This window comes from Gadus macrocephalus, chromosome 12 (genome assembly GCF_031168955.1).
Source record: "Gadus macrocephalus chromosome 12, ASM3116895v1".
NCBI classification, from domain to species: Eukaryota; Metazoa; Chordata; class Actinopteri; order Gadiformes; family Gadidae; genus Gadus; species Gadus macrocephalus.
Window position 1 is genome coordinate 4,761,592 of NC_082393.1, and position 20,382 is coordinate 4,781,973.

The 20,382-nt window shown below is 43.1% G+C and overlaps 2 protein-coding genes across 3 annotated transcripts; both read right to left on the reverse strand.

The window, feature by feature from the left end:
• Nucleotides 1-7,103: 7,103 nt before the first annotated feature.
• ptger3 (prostaglandin E receptor 3 (subtype EP3)) lies at nt 7,104-12,431 on the reverse strand. Its single transcript, XM_060066625.1, has 2 exons — nt 10,156-12,431; nt 7,104-9,229 (listed from the first exon to the last, which is right to left on the reverse strand). The coding sequence occupies exons 1-2, from the start codon at nt 11,044-11,046 to the stop codon at nt 8,852-8,854; spliced, it is 1,269 nt and encodes a 422-aa protein (XP_059922608.1). The 5' UTR covers nt 11,047-12,431; the 3' UTR covers nt 7,104-8,851.
• A 156-nt stretch (nt 12,432-12,587) lies between these two features.
• zranb2 (zinc finger, RAN-binding domain containing 2) lies at nt 12,588-16,959 on the reverse strand. 2 transcript variants are annotated; one of them, XM_060066626.1, is made up of 10 exons: nt 16,699-16,959; nt 16,073-16,125; nt 15,878-16,001; nt 15,700-15,782; nt 15,531-15,607; nt 15,024-15,176; nt 14,397-14,614; nt 13,773-13,832; nt 13,057-13,227; nt 12,588-12,782 (listed from the first exon to the last, which is right to left on the reverse strand). In XM_060066626.1, the coding sequence occupies exons 1-10, from the start codon at nt 16,761-16,763 to the stop codon at nt 12,719-12,721; spliced, it is 1,068 nt and encodes a 355-aa protein (XP_059922609.1). In that variant the 5' UTR covers nt 16,764-16,959; the 3' UTR covers nt 12,588-12,718. The 2 variants fall into 2 exon arrangements, with proteins under 2 accessions (XP_059922609.1, XP_059922610.1); XM_060066627.1 differs by having other exon boundaries at nt 15,878-15,986; nt 16,699-16,920.
• Nucleotides 16,960-20,382: the final 3,423 nt, after the last annotated feature.

Here is a 20,382-nt window from a genome sequence, read left to right on the forward strand (position 1 = left end):
CTCAGCGGATTGAGGTTATTTTAAAGTCCTTGTAAACCAATTGCAGCTGACGCTTTGGGAAGGGTTCAGCACTAACCGTCTAACTACTGTGAGAATGAGGGGACCATTGATGTTGGATAATGGTTTAGATGGATTGGAGCGACAAAAATCAGTATGCTTGGTCCAGGGTTGATTGGATATTTCATTAGTTAATCGAGGTTTTGTGGTGACTTCCAGGAAGAAGTTGAGAAGGTAACACTTTATAATAAGGTGCCATAATAAATAGCAAACTAGTCATTACCTAACCCTTTGTTAATATTTGTTAATTGTTACTAAAATATCTATTTGGCACAAGTTAATAGTTTTTTCATCATAAATTAAATATAAGTTGTTTGCATTACCCTAACCCAACCCTAACACACAACACTAACCCTAACCCTAACACACGGCCCTAACCCTAACACACGGCCCTAACCCTAACACACGGCCCTAACCCTAACACACGGCCCTAACCCTAACACACGGCCCTAACACTAACACACGGCCCTAACCCTAACACACGGCCCTAACCCTAACACACGGCCCTAACCCTAACACACGGCCCTAACCCTAACACACGGCCCTAACCCTAACACACGGCCCTAACCCTAACACACGGCCCTAACACTAACACACGGCCCTAACCCTAACACACGGCCCTAACCCTAACACACGGCCCTAACCCTAACACACGGCCCTAACCCTAACACACGGCCCTAACCCTAACACACGGCCCTAACCCTAACACACGGCCCTAACCCTAACACACGGCCCTAACCCTAACACACGGCCCTAACCCTAACCCTAACACACGGCCCTAACACTAACACACGGCCCTAACCCTAACACACGGCCCTAACCCTAACCCTAACACACGGCCCTAACCCCGACACACGGCCCTAACCCTAACCCTAACACACGGCCCTAACCCTAACACTAACACACGGCCCTAACCCTAACACACGGCCCTAACCCTAACCCTAACACACGGCCCTAACACTAACACACGACCCTAACCCTAACACACAAACCTAACCCTAACCCTAACCAGCGACACTCTGTGGTCAGTGAAAAAAAACGATTAACTTGTGCAAAATAGATGTTTTAGTAATAATTAACAAATATTAACAAAGGGTTAGGTAATGACTAGTTTGCTATTTATTAAGGCACCTTATTATAAAGTGTTACCGTTGAGATAATCTCCCTGCTTTAGACCCTGTCTCATGCTACTACCATCCATATATCAGGAGTAAATGAAAGATTAAATAAGGGGTTCATATTCTTTAAAGGACGTTGTCGTTTAGTGTGGGAGTAAAGTACAAGTGTATTGCATTCATTGATTATAGCTTAAATAACGATAATTAAATGGTCATTTAATCGAACAATTATTTATTTCATTCATCATTTAGTCTAAAATGTCATACTTTCAAAATTATTTTGCTAAAACTTAAAGAGATACTTCACCGGTGGGAATATGAAGGTTTTATGAATTAAATAATTCAATGTATTATGAATGTGAAGAAAAAATTGAAATCGGTTCATCCTAGCCTGAAAAAAGGCAGAAAGAGTGTTTTCATGGTCTCTCTGGCTCAAAGTAAGAAAACCTCCAACTACCACATTGCATTGCGCTCGATGCCCCGCCCACCTGTCGGTCTCCCGTCCCCCTCATTCCCCCTCAGTACGCGAGCGTCATTTCGGGAGAAAATTAGATGAGAAAAAACGGGCCAAGGGGAGACTGGTTTAGACTGATATTTATTTATATATTTATTTATATTACAATCGCGATTTTATAATGATAGAACGCCGGTTCTAAATGGGTGAAGTATCCCTTTAAATGGGCTTAATTTGTCCCGCAAGTAGTCCAGAAAAACGTAGTCCTTTTAAAGTGAAGCATGAATGAAATATTTGAATTTAACTGCAACAAAGTACAAAGTGATTTTATTTTTACTTGATAAAGTTATAAAATTAATCAATTATAAAATTTTGATTAGATTTGAAACAGGAAATATTTTGCAGCACAGCGCACAAAGTTGTCTTTGATAACCGTTTTCTCTTATCCTCCTTGTTAATTGCAAAAAGTCTTCAATATTGCTTTTGATATGGTTACTTATTTGTTAATTATAGCAACTATGGCAATGTACATTTTGAGAAGAATTTTTGATTTCTAGATATTTTTTGATGATATTTTTACGATAGACTGAGTGGGTGGTGATGAGGCAGTACTGGTTGGGTCTTCGGCCTGTGATGCCGATCCCAAATGGGGGCAAAATCCTAATCTCTCCTAGCACCAGAACTGCTTGAGCCGGCTCTGGCATTGGGTTAATTGAGTTCATGAATACAGAATGAGGAATATAAATGGATCTGATGAATTACAACTCCCAGCACCAACTTGTATGCCCCTCATGATGGGAATACACGTCACTGTTTGGAGTTGCAGCTTGTATTACCCACATGACGGTCACAATGTAAGCAATCAATGTCAAGTTTAGACATGTAATCCATGCCCGTGCTGAGCATCTCAATCCACTAGTCATTATGGCAAGGCAAGGCCACTTTATTTATATAGCACTTTCATACAAGAGGTAGACTCAAAGTGCTTCACATTGAAACACAGTCATACAATAAAATTAAATAATTAAATATAATAGATAAGTAAAAGAAAACAAAGGCAGTGTTTGAAAGAAAGTGCAACGTGTTTAAGATTTAGTAGAAAGCTAAAGCAAACATACAATAAATAGAGGTAAAAAAATAACGGTATCGTTCTCCACATACACTTCTTTACGTGCATTGAACTACACAACTACTTGTGGTCTGCTGCATCCTCATTCTCCTCTTGTCTCCATGCCAGAGCATCGTTCATAAATTGCCTTTACGTTTGTTCATACGGCGCAGTGTGTTATGAGGAATAAAATAAAAATTGTTCTACACCCCAACGAAACGATACAGAGTGTATCGACCGGGAAAAGTCATGAATAACGGCGCCGTTTATGCCAACGATTATTTTTCCTTGCTGCACCGGCAAGCATCCCTCCTTGCGCTCTTACTCAGCAGTTCCAGGAACCACAGTTCCAGGATCCGTCAGGTAGAGTGGAGAGAGGCCGCTCATTAACAACATCATTTGATTCAGATTCAGAAACTCTAACCGGGGTCTGCAGAGGGGCCCTCCTATAGAGGACGAAATAGCAAATAAAAATCGATATACAATCTTATTACTATAATATTACTCAAGTTAGTCATGATGTGCGCATGTGCCAAGCAGCCTGCAGCCCCCGCACACACACACACACACAGCACGCACGAACGGATACATACTCCGCATGCACGCACATACACGCCGCACACACACACCGCACACACACGCACATGCGCACGAACATACATGGAAATGCACACACATGCGCACACAAACACACACACACACACGCACACGCACACACCCCACGTCAAGGCAAAGGCAGCGACAAACTCGCCGAGGCTAAACATTATGTTTCTAAACATAACGGCTCCGCCATCGTCACACGCGCAGGTAAGAACACAAACGCACGTGCACACACCGCAGCGACACTCGCCCTTAAACATAACGGCTCTGCCATTGACACACACGCAGGTTAGAACACACACACACACGCGCACACACCACAGCGACACTCGCCCAGGTAAGACGTTATGTTTTTAAACATAACGGCTCCGCCATCGACAAATTCTCCCAGGCAAAACGTTCTGTCTATAGATTGTAGAAATTGCGATAAAAGAAGGGAAGAGACAATTTCTCACCTCGACGGCAGGTCGTTCATTTTGTCACATAAAAACCATTAAATTCAAACATCGCGCCGACCGGCATATCAACACACAAGTCATGTGATCTTAAAGAGACAGTGTCCCTATAACGCAACAAAAACATGTAAATAACACAGTATGGTGAATTATGTCTATAGAGTCCACCAGAAGACTACACTTTGCTGCTCAAATGTAATATTACTCTTCTCCTTGAGCCTCCCAAAATGCCTTTACATTTTGTTGCTCAAACTTAATATCACTCTCCTCCTTGAGCCTCCCGAAATGTCATGCGATACTGATGTCCCCCTTCCCCCCAGTGGATTGTTTTAGTTGTTTTATTTTTCTTATGTTTTGTGTGTATGCTATGTGTGACTCAGTGACTGTAGGCTACTGCTGCCTGTCTTGGCCAGGACACTGGAAAAGATGTTTAATCTCAATGATGATTATTATTTTCAGAAATTTGTTGCCTTATCGATTGGGGTTTTCACATTATTGCTATGGATTTAATTACAACTAGAGGTTGAGCATGCCCAATGCACGCGCGAAAACTCTAGTATCAATGATGATTGAAGATAGCTTGTCACTGTGCAGGTTTTCTCTGATTAGGACATTTCTGAACACATTTACTGAATATATTTAAATCAATCATGTTGTTATGCAGATCTGTTTTTACTTTCCTATGTGATCATTTTTTATCTAAAAGAGGGCCATTATTATGATTATATGGTATGAATATAATGTAAAAGCCTAATCCGTTCCCATCATAAGGCATATATTCATCATATTTTACCACTCAGTTACTTCGGTCTGCTTATATCAACATCCTGTGACTTCCTTTACTCCCCCACAACCAAATATCAACATCCTGACCTAGGAGCACTGGCCTTGGTGTACACATGCACAGCATAATCATAAGCACTTTTAGGCATTTAATGCATTCACCTCTGTAGACTCACCACACATAACAGCTAAAGTTTATGCAGATGCCAAACAAATTCGGTATGATAGGTTAGGCCAGGCTGACTAGGCAAATTAAGTGAATAATGCACCCACCTGTGGATGATGAGTATGCGAAAATTATTATTTACATGCTCAGTCACGCTCTCTCTCTCTCTCTCTCTCTCTCTCTCTCTCTCTCTCTCTCTCTCTCTCTCTCTCTCTCTCTCTCTCTCTCTCTCTCTCACTCACTCACTCACTCACTCACTCACTCACTCACTCACTCACTCACTCACTCACTCATTCTCTCACTCCCTCACTTGTTTTTTACTTACTTTTTAACAAGGTTCTGTGCAAGCAGAGAAAACATTTTGTTTTTGTATGTTTAGCACACATTTAATTGCACATTTAATGGGCAATTGAATAGTGGTATGGTCAATATTTGAGTTGAAACAGAAGGCATGCTGAAAATGTAGGCATGCTACACAGACAATGCACCCACAATTTCCTAAAAGTTGTTACAGTAAGGAAGTAAACAAATGGCGTGGTGAAGTGTCTGAACGTCTGACCGGTTTGAAAAACCTTCAGACCTTGTGTGTCTATTGTCTTGTATGGCGTTAGGGTTCACTGTATTTAATAGAATACAACACCATTTTAGTTTAGTTATAAATCTGAATTTTTATTTATTTATCGAGACGCATCAATATCTTTAACCACCCAAGACGCGGGGCAAATATTTAAGCTCTAAATGGAGACCTTCATAAATAAATAGAACATGTCCTTTCCATATTTATAAAGGATACTTCATAATAAGCTGCTCTGCCTCATCTGGTAAACAGTGGAGTTAAAGTTGTCGCAGTGCTGCAAGATAAATTCCATGGCTCGCAGTAAAACAACAAGTAATGGCTTCTTCCGGCTTGTTTGTGTCGACGTCGACGTTTGATTGATTATTTAGGAGGGGCTCGGTCGCCAGGCTCACCAGGAGAGTGTAGGGGTCAGTTTGTTGAGTTAGCAGTTCTCCGCTACCATCCCAACGGGGCGGGGGGGGGAGAGAGATTGTTTTCATCAACCTCCCCGAAATGAACAGCCAACCAAAGGAAATAAAATATGTATTATACATGATATGTTACTGCTTTCCCAACATTATAGATTTCAAAGCATTATAGATGCAAGGTGCCTTCATCAGCCACCCTGTGAGATGAGACATATTGAGCGTGTTCTATAGCGGTCCAGCCTTGAGGAGATGGAAGCACCAGACCGACATCCCCTCCATCTGGCCAATCAGAGAGCGGGGAAAACAGGGGGTGGGGGGGCTCTTCTTCCTCATCTTCTTCCTCCCCTTGTTCTGATGATGGTAAAATCCAACTGACTTTATAACTGAGTTGTGTTTGTACGCGGTGGTGACCAGGTAGGTTAGAGACGTCATAACTGAGTGGTTGCAAAAAGGATAGTATTATTATTTAGTCATTCAGCTTTTATCCAAAGCGATTTACAGTGAATTCATTACGGACTAGGCATCTTGCACAGGTTGACTGCGGACATGGGGGATCGGACCCGGTATCTTTCGGCTGGGAGTCTGACTCCTGCAACACTACAGCCCATCTGAGGGTTAACTGAGATGCAGCTGGGGTGGGGGAAAGCGACACTGTAGGGAGTTCTTGGAAGGAGTTTATCCAACCTCAAGCCAATACAGGCCTCTATAAAGGCAGCCTGTCTATCAGCACATGGATGGAATCAGAAGATCAAACTGCATGCCGGACTGATCTGAGGAGAATGGAGCCAGCTGGCAGAGAAAGCTTTCTGAGAATCATAAAGCATTATTCACAGTGTTATGGCTTTCAGGTGGTGTTCACTGGAACCAAGAGGAATGTATTTGAATACCGTAAGAAAATCCGACCTCACCTGTTCTGAAAAAACTGGGTAATATTGATATAGAACTTCATATTCTTTTCAATGTTGACGTGGTCATTTATGTTTGTTTGGGGCCTCTGTGTTTTTTCCAAACACAAAGGAAGAAAATCCACAGTCAAGTAATTATTAAGCAGTGTCTAATTGATATGACGAAAAACTTGAACTGAGAAAAACTTTCCTCAAAATAAAGATATTGAAAACAATAATGAAAACATCCTTAAACGCTGGAGAAAAACAATAAGGTTTTCAAAAGCAGATTTAAATACTAATTAAATACATCCAATGAGATATTTTACCCAAGCAACTTGCTGAAAACGGGCAACAATTCATTTGCGATAAGAAACAAGGTAACCCACAAGCTAATTTCTGTGCAAACAAGAAAACATAGAAAACACACAAACAAAAAAATAAACTGAATTACACTTTGCCTTTTGTGTTGTGATCATTTTTTTAATGTCTTCACTTTCCATTCAACAGCCATGTTGCATGGAAATGTCTCCATGAGACATTGGTGCAGTTTGTCAATAACTTAAATGTACATATTAGATCTTCTTTCACTTTAATCCCTGACATAAATACTAATCATTAACATCAACAAAAATCTCAAGAGAGGCCTATACTGCTTTCAGGTGGCCACCTCCCACACAGCATTCTGACCAATCAGCTTTAAGCTCACATTTTGGTATGATCCCAACATGATTAGTCTGGTGTACCCGACACATAATACTATCGGCCAATGTGAGAAGATCATAGAGAATTCCTTGCTATCCTATGCAAACAGTATCCTACTGCTGCAGAGGAAGATGTCGAAGGACATTTGTCTTCTAACGTAGAATGGCACAAACATTGATTTACTATGGGTACAAAATGTAACTTTGCAATCTGACAATTATGATACACAGATGAAGTACAAATGTTTTAAGGAGACACGGGTGTTCACCCAATCAGTCCTCATTAACTGTCACCCAGGAGTAGTTAGCGTCCTCTAAACGACGTCTCTCTCTCGAGATCTTCCCCAGTACCGTTTGGCTCGGAGGGGCTACTTCACTGTCTCTGCATCCAAACTGATCCTCTTGTAAGCTTTGACATCTTGTATTGGCATTTAAGAGTTGGCATGTCTCAAATATATGCGAGAATCTTAGATGGAGAAAAACTAAGTAAGCTCCATGCCTTGCAGAATTCGAAAGGAATTGGATAGACGGTACGACATTCACATTTCAATGGCCTTGTTTGCAATCAACCCGGCGGGATACATATTTTAACATTTATAGACGGCATTCACCACAAATGAACAAGAAAATGTGCAATTACCCCAACATATAAATAAATCATTTTTTGCTTAACAAATATTTACAATGACCATTACTAATCAAACATAATTGTCTCTTGCGTTTCACCATTGGAACAATCCTGTACATGCGCAATACGATAAATATAGTTTTATCAAGCGCTTTAAAGCTAGTACTTATAGTATATAAGAAAATAAAAAAATAAACAATACAGCTTGTATTGAAATCCTCTTTTCAACATTCTCCGTCAAGCCTCTGTGAATGTACAGTAATAGCTTAACGTTGTTAGAAGCAGCCACAGTTCAGCAGGCACTATAAAAGGTTCTGAGAAGACTGCACCATTCGATTATAGTTTTACATGGAATTGATTCACCATCCTTGTTCCTGATGGATCATGTTTATTTAAACTAATAGGCCACAGAGGTTTTCTGAGCACAACCACATCAGCAACAATATCATAAGCAACCATGTTTGGTGAGTCTGCAGTCCAAAGACACAGTCAAAACAAAGATAAACACCCAAAAAACATTTCCTTTCAAACTACAATCGAAACTTTGCAACCAGTCTGCAAGGTGCCGTGACCACATGCTGGTTAGGTGACTTTGGAATGGAATATGCGTTGTTGTTTTTTCAAGCAAACAAATATGAGTGCACATTGAGAGGACTCAGCTGGTGAACATGTACAGTACTGCCGCACAGCTTCTTGACTCCTTAAACACCTTATGCACCCTCCTGTGTACAGTCTACAAAATCAAAGTTCAAATCCAGTCTCCCGTCGTGCAGAAAAAAGAAACAATCCGTTTCAGAACCGTCTAATGAATCCGTCAATGTGCAGGAAATCCGATCCGATCCGCGCCACAACCCCGGATCCCGTCCCGTCTTGTCTGCTTCTATGTAAACAATAAACCGAAGTGGGCCGTCTACTCCGTCTGCTGCTTCTGGAGGCGGTCCGCCTCCGGCGAGACCTCCTTGTGGAGGGCGGTCAGGGCCACCTGGTTCTCGTTGCGTCTCTCGATGGAGCAGTTGGACATGGCGTTGGCCACCATGCAGAACTTGCGCAGCAGGATCTCCCTGAGCAGCAGGTACACCCAGGGGTCTAGGATCTGGTTGAGCGAGGCCAGGCGGATGGCCATGAGGAAGAAGTTGCAATCCAGGTCTCGACCCGGGGCTAAGGAGGAGGTGGATGAGAACACGGAGGAGGAGGAGGAAGAGGAGGAGGAGGAGGAGGAGGAGGAAGAGGGGTCTTGCTTGCAGTGATGGGATGAGGTCTGGGTGGAGATCATCCGCAGCATTAGCACCTGTAACGGGAGGTCGTTGATGTGGATGCTGATTTGAGACAAATGACACACTTTCAACTCTGTTTGTTTTAGTTGATGATACCTTTTACCTTGTTGTTATAAGTGGTCCGAGTGATTCTTTGGTATGGATACTGAGTGTAATGCTTGAGCATGAGAGCTTTTCTGCACTCATATTGTGTTATATAAAAATTGGTTGTTCAATTTCTAGTTCTTCCAATATTAATATATTTGTGATAATTTACTTTTGGTTATACGTGAACTATTTTGGTCTTGTTATCAATCTCATGTCACTTTGGGAAAAATAATGTGTGTGCTGATGTTTGGTTATTAGACCATAACGTTTTATCCTCCATCCTATTAATATATTTGTGATAATGTAGATTTGGTTATACGTGAAAAAATTTTCTGTGCAAAAGAACATTTGGAAAAAAATGCTTATTGTTAATTTCAAAATAATATGAATAACTGATCATAATTGATCACATACGCAATAACAAGGACCACCAAAAAGGCAAAATCTCATTATCAAGCTATCACAATATATAAATGATAGACAAATAGTTTACAAGTCATTGGCTGTAGACGCTGGTTGCTTGTCATTACCCAGCAGCACCATTGCTAGTCCTGTGGATAATCGGAATATCCTCAACGGGGCAATAAAATGTTTGACGGATAATATATGACCTCATTATACAATGAGCAGACCACCAAACAGGGCCCGGCTAAGTGGATTCGCCCGTAATGGCAAATGGCATTAGTTTATCAAAGGAAGCTTGCAGGACCACATAGTAGCCTACTTTGGCTTTTTGGCACGTACGACAAAAATAAACCAGTGTGAAGTGTAAAAAAGCGTGCGTGCGTGTGGGTAAATAGATTCTAGAAGTGGAAAAAAAATCCCATGGATAACGAGATGATATATGTCATACCAGTAAGGGAGACCAGCAAATTAGCAGGACGCACATAATCCCCAACAGTTGGATGACGGTCTCCGTGGTGAGTCGTTCCCACTGCTTGGAGGACTGGGCCGTGCCAGACTTGTTTCTGCAGCGTATGACCAGCCCCCGGATGGTGGCCACATTGCAGGAGAAAGTCACAAGCAGAGAGAAGATCCCTAGTAGCGCGAAAGTAATGGAAAAAAACATGTTCCCGGGAACATCCCTGTCCCCCGTGCTTATGAAGCACCAAGTCCCTGGCCACTGCAAAGTGTATTTGCCGACCCCTACGATGGGCAGCAGAGCGAAGATCAAGACCAGACACCAGATGATCACCAGGGTCTGTTTGGTGACACTTGTCTTCATGTGGTTGGAGTACCAGTGTGGATTGGTGATCGCCAGGGCCCTCTCAATGGCCATGACGCTGGCCATAAAAAGAGAACAGAGACCGAAAGTGGTCATGCACACACCGAAAAACGCGCACAAGTTGCCAGACGGGTCGATGCGCTCCCACTTGAGGCCCGCCTGGTAAACTGATATGACGATCGGACTGGTCAGAAGCTGCCCAAAGAGATCGGTCAGCGCCAACGAGCCAATACAAAGCAAAAACGACCTTTTCCTTATATTTTCCTTCTTTTTGTAAGAGAAATACACCAGGATAAGAGCTAGAGAGTTGCCCACCATGCCCGTGAGCATCATAGTAATTGGATATCCAACGGACACCGAGCTACAAGAGCCACTGTTGGTGCCATTGCCTTCGCGTAAATGTTTGGAGACGTTGGAATTCAACATTTCTCCGATGTTCTGCTGAGCCTCGAGAGAATCACAGTTGTCGGAAGTCATCCTTTCCGTAATGTTGATAATATAAAAAAAACTAGAATCCATCGCACGTGTCCAGCATCCTATAATCCACTCCTGCTGCTTGGGCAAACTGAGGAGCGCGGAGGCGTACCGGACTCTTTAAGCAGGAGAGGCGGGACCGACCGCGCCGCGCGCCAGCAACCCCCCTACCCTGCGGGACGGCTTGGCACATTTTGCCTGTTACTGCGGCGGTTCAAATCCAGACGCCCGTCATCAGTTGTTTAAACTGATTAAATAGATGATCATAATTTGTCTGATTTATCAGGTGTTTGAAACAAACTTTTGGCGTGACTTCGTCCTCACGCCTAATAACATTTTGTAATAAATAAATAAATGAGACATGATCAATGGGCCAATATATAGCTCATTGATCACCTGTTAAAAAGATCCAGACACCTATTAATCATCTGGTTATTTTGTGATAACGGATTAATCATTACATTTCCGATGTTACACAATTTAGACCCTTTCTCTGAGCTGAAACACACGTTTATCACAATCCAAAAAGGACATGCAATTATATCGATGTTCAGCAGGTCGGTCGAAACGTCCCAGGCTGTTAATTGAATCCTTGATCTTACGTTTTAAATACAAGCGCCACCCTTCGAGTGGAACGAGAACAGCACTAGGCACGTAAATAGGAAATATTTTAGTATGTTACAAAGCCAAGACATAGCTGTAGGCTATCCTACGGAGACCTATGGCGCACAGAGCTGCAAGGACGAACAAAACGCACTCTTGCCGAAATGGGGGGATGAGGAGAGGTTTGACCTCGTGCCGGTTAATCCCATAATGCAATTAAGCACAAAGAATGACATGAGAAAATGATACAGCCATCATGCTCCACTAAATTTGAATCCATTAAGGATGATGAAACACAAGACCACCAGTTAAATCAAGGCATTTTATTTACATGTTGTTTTACATATTACCCTTTTTTTTTTTAACAGAAGAAAAACACCCAAAAGCACATTCTATCAATGCTGCGTCATCATGGGAAATAATTCGATTTTCTTAACGTGTCTTTTCTGTGACGGAGGGCCAAGGTTTTAACCAACCATTTGATATTTGATGGGGTTTTTTTTGTTGTCAGGATCCGCTATAAGATTTCAAACGTTATGCTTGAGAGAATGTGTGCAATTAATGACAGAGCAGACAAAAAATCCAAACAATAATCCAAAGTAAAAGAAAAATACTTACCTTGAACACAAAACGCAGCAAAACCGACCCAAACCTCAAGTACTACCTTGAAAATAGCCTATTTCTTGCCAAATTAAAATCCATTTGTTTTTCTTTGAACGGAAAAAAAAACTAAACCTAAATTGATTAGGTTTTGCAGGCGAATCCAATAAAATAAAATAAAATGACTTTTAAAATGGATACAACCTCTTCACAGTATGTCTTGTTTTATCTTACATGACCAGACATTTGTATTTTATTTTGACACCTAAAGTTACACACACGCATGTCACAGAGCAGAATGTATTAAGGAGTGGCGGGTAGCATGAGAAAACGGATAGCGCTCTCGTATTTTAAGCGGGGAGTCAGACAGATGAGCTGCAACGTTTTATGAAATCAAACAGCATCAGGAACTTGGCCGGTCTTTTTTTTTTTCTTCTTATTTCAAACACAACATGCACTTATAACTAGGGTCCTTTTTTTCGCCCTGTATCATTGCTCTGTTTAAGGGGGGCATCTAAACCGATTTCTTTTTTGAACTGGAGCCCGAGTGAGAGGATCCGGAGGAATGTCCACGGCGTCTGGAAGAACACGGGAAACATCGCGGGAAGAAGACGAAGGTGAGCCACAGTGCAGACAAACATCGATTTAAAAAAAAAAAACACACCAAAACGAACATGCATCCACCACAAAAAAAAACATTGAACTAAAACAAATCTGAAATTAATTTGCAAGCCCTCTCTCTTATAAGAACGTACAGAGAAACCGTAGACATTTGAATACGATACACAATACAAAAATAAAGTGAATTCAGTGAGTGGGCCACTGGTATAGCGTTCCACGGCAAACCCAAACCTTTCAGACGACTGGGTCCGTGAGCGCCTGCGCTTCCTCCCCCCGGACGAGGACCTGGAGCGGCTACGCTTGCGCCCCGCCTCGGGCGACTGGCTGCGCTTGGGCGTGGACGACCGGGAGTGGGGGGAGCCCTGCCCGGGAGAGGACCCCTTCCTAGACCGGGAGCTGGATCTTATGGGGGGTGGAGGAGAAGGGATATAAACCAGGCAAGATAATCAGCGTGAGCTCAACCAGGGGGGGGGGGGGGGGGGGGAGCAGGCATTTCATGAACGCTGAGCCCAGGAGTGCTTTGCTATGCGCTCCCGAAGGTGGATACAAGGCCAGGGTACATTAATGATGGCGCTCATTAGCGTCGTTATGTACACATGTATCAGCTAATATGTTCCTTGGGTGGTTGATGACTGCTGCCGGGCACCATTAGCCGCTGCTTTGAAGGATGAACAATTGTCGGAGCAAATCTCGCAGGCCGTTCTTATCGTAATTTGAAGTCGGAAGTAGAAGTGTATATACATTGCCGGGGCCTAAATGTATCTTGGAATAGTGTCAGAACAAGACGCAGTGCAGAGTCCCACCCGTTCGGAGGCTAGAGCAGCATAGGTCATCACTGTGAAGCCCCTCGTTAGTTTATCTAGAACCAGGCCTAATCGGCGGCCTTCCGCCCCGACACATGCACTCTCTCTGGGGGGGATAGAGAGAGTGCACGCCACCTCATTCACCTGGAAGCAGACCGGGAGCCGGATCCAGACCTGGAACTGGAGGAGCTCCGAGAACGGGACCTGGAACACAAGAAAAAAACCCTTTTTCCAATATTTTCTATGCAGAGGCCAGAACGGGGACTCTGTACTGTGCACAAGAGACTGGTGCACAGTACAGTGCAGCCACAGTCACCTGGAGCAAGAGAAGTTCAAATACAAAAATGTTAATATGTATATAAATAGATATTTAATAAAAATACATTTTATGTCAAAGAACAGCAAATATGAGAAATTGTTGTACAAATATTTCAGAGATAAAACATGCATTTCTTATAAAATAAACTCACTGGCTAAACATTTTAGAAAACGTCCTGTACTGAAAGTACTAAAACTGTCTTAATTCAATAAAAACCAAAGAGAACAATAGACCACAACGTGAGAACATATTAAAAGGGTCATTCGATGTATCGTAGAAGCAGACATTAGGACCGCAGATAGGACAAAATCGTCAACGAAAAAAGCAGTTAACACAAGAAATCAGCACACAAAAAATACCCAGCAGCACGTTGTGTTCAAGTGGACCAGTAGTGTGGAAAAAAGAGATTGAGAGCTGATACTGACATTTTGCCTGGCGTTACCCTTTACCTGGACCTCGACCGAGAACTGGAGCTAGACGACCGCGAGGAGGAGCGTGAACGGGACGAGGCCGTGGGACTGGCCTTGTCCTTATCGTCCTCCTTCTCCCCCTCCTTTTTCACTTCCTTCACATCCTGCTCTGCCTTCGCCCCCTCCTTGGCCTCATCCTCGCTGGCGTCCAGGTCGTACTTGGACAGGTCTCCGTCTTCATCATCATCGTCGTCGTCCTAAAGAGGGACCATGTTAACCGTGTTATGTATTGTTTGAGGTAAAGGTTGCATCAGCAATGCTAGGCCTAAACACAAATTATCACATTCATCGATCTTTCCCCACGATCCGCTAGCTGCCTGCCCCATAAGCAGGCCGTCAAAAAAACACGTCTCTGTAGGCATGCCTATGCTCCGAGATCACACACAAAACAAATGGTACTACCAACCACTCAAAACCGTGGAATTCTTTACAAGCCCACACAGGCTTCGCTCCCGCCTTGCACAGATGTTGTAAATTTGTGCTAAACAAATAAACTCTAAAATAAATGATATTTAAAGTCACATCGCTGATATAACTTTTACGGTTCGGTGTAGGGTATTTGATCGTTCATGAACGCTGGTTTCGGCCCCGTGTGGGTTGACTTACATCCAGTTTGTATTTTGAAAGGTCTCCTTCCTCCTCGTCTTCGTCATCGTCGTCGTCTTCCTCCTCGACCTTCACGGGAGGTTTCTTTGCGGGCTCTTTTTTTGCCGGTTCGCTGCCGGGTTTGCCGCGGAACTTTTTCTTTTTCCGGCCAAACTATTGCCGAGCAGAGAGACAAATCCATAGTTTGTACGTGAACAAATTCCAAAACGCACTCGCAGTAACAGCAAGACACACCAATTAAAGTCACTGGATTCATGAACTGATGCACATTGCACTGCTTTTCCTGTACTTCAGTACTTAAAAGGAAGAATAAATGCACTTTGGTCTCTGGCTCCTACAACTACGCTGCATTCAGTCCAGGGGTTTATTTTTAGAAACATGCTTGTGCAACACAAAATTATTTTTGTAGCTACTCTTTTTTTTTTTTTCGTGCTTATATCCTTCTCAGCCTCACTTTTTTTTATTATATGAAGGGAAATGAGTAACTACAATGTTAATATTATTCACCTCATCATATTCCCCATCAGAATCTTCCCTTTCGATGTACTCAACGTTCTCCCTCTCGTTGAAACCACCGCCATAGCCTGTCAAAGGAAAAACAACAAAAGTGTGAACTTCCAGATGAGATGCAATGCAGAGTAATGGTTCTCGGTTTGTGGTCGGGGTCCCTTCTTACCCGTTCTCTCCTCAAGCTTGGCGAATTTGGGCGTGTTGCACATGTTGCACTCAGACCGCCTGGCCCAGTTGACGTTGCCACACCTTAAACAAGAGTTAATGGGATGTGAGCGTCCATAAATAATGCAACGCGTTTGACTGAATGTGTTGGAACCTGCAGCTGTAATTGGGTGACGTACGTTTTACACTGCCAGTCGTTTGCACTGAAGAGACCTCTACTCTTCTCTGCAAGGGTTTTCCCAATCTCAGTGCCTCCTGCTTTCATCATCTTCCCTTCTGTTGTTTTCTCTGCAGGAGTAGAAACTGATGACGACGAATGTAAGATGCCTAGCTTATGCAAAACAAGAGTCTTCATTTTTCAGAACTGAACTTACCTCCACCGCATCTGTTGCAACTGGTTCTCCTTGCGAAGTTCACGTTTCCACATCTGCAGAAACAGAAATATATAGATATATTAATACATATCTACATATACACATATATATACAGCAACTACAACAAGATCGCTTGTCAATAGGTCTAGTCCTGGAGTCACAGTAGATGACGTTACAAAGATAACTAGTAAAACGGGACATTTGTTAACATTGTTTTGCAGTCCCAGTGTAACCTTGCAGCCCCTGATCACCTCTTCTGATAGAAATGATTCGTCATTAATGTCAGGAGCAGCCAGCCAGGCAGCAGCCCAGGGTCGGCTACTTGCAGACATGCTTGCTAGCTAGCTAATCACATGCCTGCAGCTCCCCAAGAACACATGTTGGTCCTTGCAATGGCTGGACATATGTAGACGATGATTGTTTCCTATCGTTGTCGAGATGATCATGCAATGTGTGGTTACTGATTCGCTGTGGGCATTGCACGAAGAGGCGCTAACCACTTCACAGGCCTAGCGCTTGGTTAGCCGATGTTAGCCTCTAATAAATTCACAAAACGCCCCACGCTAATGCAATCCGCCACCATTGAAAACATCACATCCACTATAATAATACACACACTGACTTACTTCTTATCATGGCAAACCCAATCCCCATCGCTGACCCGAAAGGTCTTTGTTCCCGACGTCGACATGTTTGTGTGTGTCCACACTACTAGCTAGCTCGCTGGCTAGGGGCTCTCTGGGTGGACTGCGAAAAGTTCCCGGCGTCAGAGGCGGAGAGTGCTGCTGGTAGGACGGTCTCCTCGTTTACTCACACCCCTGCTGGTAGGACGTTCTCCTCATTTACTCTCACTCCTGAGAGTAGGACGGTCTCCTCCTTTACTCACACCCCTGCTGAACAGCTCTAACGATGGATGGATGGATGGATAGATGGATGCACAACTGTGTTATGGTTGTTATTATAATTCTGATAGATGGCTGGATACATGCATAGGTAGATAGGTAGATAAATAGATAGGTTGGTAGGTAGTTAGGTAGATAGACTATCTACCTACCTACCTCCCTACCTGACCACCTACCTATCCCATAGGTAGTTGATCAGTTAGGTAGATAGATTGATTGATAGATTAACGTTGTTTAATGGTTCTGCATAGATATAAGGCCTAGATGGATAGGTATGGGTTGTTATGTTAGAATTATCATATTTAGCTTTTACTATAATTTGCAACGTAATACAATTGAATTCATAAAAAAAATGCAGCTTTCATAAGGCTGCCATAACGTGACCTAGACTTGGCCTGGCAGTCCATCGTATTTCGTAAATCCACTTGTCGCCACTAGATGACAGTTGGTGCCAACTAAATGGTCATTGGAGCAATATATATATTATATATATATATATATATATATATATATATATATATATATATATATATATATATATATATATATTACTGCCTGCTTTGCCGTGGCCATCTAAATAATGATCTAACACATTCTTCGGCCTTATCTGACGTGCTAAAGGCACATCTTTACCTGAACTTAATTATAAAGTGTTTTTAAACCATGTTTTTAAATACATGTCCTTCATCTAGTATTAGGATAGGAGAGTATTAGGGTTGTTTGAAGGTTCTTTCACTTGCATAGCGATCACACTGGGACCTGAAATGACGTGTCATTTCCAGAATTTTTATTTGAATTCTTTCTTTATTTCCTCATCAGAGGAAACACTCATCAAAGGTTTTAGAAGGTCCAGAGGTCCAAAACGACCAGATAAAGCCTATTATGTTACACACCTTAAGTTTTAGTCTCAGAAAATTTCTGAAAGCTCTTTTAAGTCATTTTAAGATTATTCATTGCAGGCTATTAAGACTAACAATCCAAGTTAATATAGAAAAGAAAAGAGGGCGCATAGGAGGTTCCAGGCTCCACGCTGAAAGGTACTCTTGATCAAACGAAAGCTGTCATCCCTCTCTCGTGTATTCAGAGGCAATGCTTGGGAGGCTCAATGATGTGGAGGCTTCAGTTGTGTTTTAAACAGTGGGAGTCAGTAGATTTGGCCCTAGGGCAGGTGTCTTCTCTACGTAAGGGCTGTGGTGAATCAGCAAGGATTCTCCCCTTCTCAGGGCTACGTTGTGGTGTTCACAGAGCTCTGTGATATTAGGGGGAACAGAGAATGTGCTGTTTTGCTGACGATGGCCTATTATTCTGAAGGAGTTTGTTCTCATTGTTGACACTAGGGACGTCTGATGTGAGGTTCAGCTTCATCGTGGTTGTCTGCAACAAATACATTGATCCTGTTTCTGTGAATAACAAAGCTCTCTGCTGTAGGCTTTGGTTTGTCAGATAGGTGTTTGCATTCCAGGTGAGTTCATAGTCGACCAGAGTCAGATTCTGTGTCATTGCCTCGAACGGTCACTGGAGAGAGCTGTTGTTTTCTGGATGGGAGGAATATGAGTCTATGACCAGGTCTTTTGTGTTGCCGGCGTTTAGTATGAGGGAGTTGTCTTCACACTTCAGTGAAAAAGGGTGTGAATTGCAGATTTATATGTGGCTTTCTGTGATGTGTTTGTGTGTGTTGTTACTGGCGTGGTTGTGTGGGTTTTAGCAGTTGTTGAACAGTAGCCAAAGTCTTAAAAGGCAAGACACTTGCATGATAACCTTTTTTTGTGTTTCATTGTTCAATAAACAAAATGTTTTATTTTGTCAAGGAATATAATAAAATAATGTAACAAATATGGATGCCACGTTATATTTACAATGCATTCAAACACTAATGTGCCTATAGAATATGAGCACCAAATACACAAAGGATGAGCCAAAGGCAATGGCCTCTTGTCTCCGTCTCTTGGCATAGGATGTTTGACATCTGCTCAAATCAAACAGCCGTGGACTCCTTAGTCACAGCGGGTCCATCACCAGGAGGCAACACCAGTGCGGCCATCTTGGCTTTTGCAACTGCACTCAATTACTGATTGCTTCCCGCTGCCTCCCACAGCAAATCCTCCCCCTCACTCTCAAAGAGGGCAAGAGGATATTGTTGAGGCATGTCCTTTATGCCACCGACAAGATGGGTTCATTTAATAGAGTACACTCTAAGATGAGCCGAACACGATTTTTTAATCAAACTGTGTTTTAATCATTAACTGTCTGCGGGAGCGACATGCGGTTGATTTATGGTGCTTGTATAAGATGGGGAGATGGGGGGGGGCTAGGCCCAGATAGAGGATCAGAGCCAGCGGGGGCCTATCTTTTAATTTAGCCTTGATCTGTCACAGGAAATGACTCTTGGACCACCGTAATAATGTTTCATGCCACCGGCGGAATCCGAAAGTTTTATGCCGCTGGCCACAGCTGAATGTACCCTCACCAGCTCCCCATCAACTCTTTTTTGGGTTGTTTTCCTCATAAAGCGACACCCCCCCATAGCTGCACCGCATCAGACCGGTTTTCTTCATTGAAGTCATATTTCATGGCGGGATCCTTGTGTCTTCCCGCTGATAGTGCAGGAAAGCATCTTCAACTGGAGAGATTCAGCTGAGCCGGTGCTTTTCTGCTCGCTCGCTGCGTCCCACCGTGAGACGAACGAACAGATGAGAGGATAGATAGGCGATGAGAGGCAAACAAAGCTGTAAATAACTCATGAACAGACGGCTACGGTGTTGTGCTATATCGGAGCTACGTGTTATGTGCATTTCAAATCCGTCGAAGGAGTTGCATTGTACGGGTCGCTGGCTCAACTCGGGCGTAAAAACAAAGACAGCTTTAATTAACGTTTGATAAAGTCAATTTTAAGTCTGGTCTAACTTCCAACGTGGGCTTTTTTCTCGGCACACCGCCATGACCACCTGATGATCGCCGTCTGGATCAATGGCGGCTAATAACAGGGATGCTCCGCGTGTGTTGTCGATGAGAGCTTCGAGGCGAGGCGGCTGCGCTGTTAACACTCCAGTGGGCCCGTCATGCCTGAGCTACCCTACTGTTCATGCACAGTCGCTCCCCTGAAAGAGCTGGAAAAAAGAGGCAGCCATGTATGAACTAGGTAGGAGGAGGGAAAAAAAACGAAAACCCTGGCGTGAGCCAACCGGGCTTCCTTACCCTGCGTTCACACCAAAAGATGCAAAAAGTTGACGTTCAAAGTGAATGTAGAGACGCGTTGCTGCTTTGCTGCCGCAGCATTTGCTGCCGAGAAAACGGGCAGCGCCAGCAAAATTTGATTTGCAGCGCAGCGTGCCCGCGGGCGGCGGGCGCGTTCACGTATTTTGCGGCGCGTCAAATGCTGCTCGAGTTGAAATATTTAAACTTTTCGGC

Coding starts and splice junctions, on each gene's coding strand:
- ptger3 (XM_060066625.1), bottom strand. CDS start 11,046: ATGGATTCTAGTTTTTTTTATATTATCAACATTACGGAAAGGATGACT. Junction 9,230..10,155: donor TTTGCTGGTCTCCCTTACTG/GTATGACATATA, acceptor CTCCCGTTACAG/GTGCTAATGCTGCGGATGAT.
- zranb2 (XM_060066626.1), bottom strand. CDS start 16,763: ATGTCGACGTCGGGAACAAAGACCTTTCGGGTCAGCGATGGGGATTGG. Junction 14,615..15,023: donor TTTCAAAATACAAACTGGAT/GTAAGTCAACCC, acceptor GTCCCTCTTTAG/GACGACGACGATGATGATGA. Junction 12,783..13,056: donor CGGACCCAGTCGTCTGAAAG/GTTTGGGTTTGC, acceptor GTGTTCTTCCAG/ACGCCGTGGACATTCCTCCG.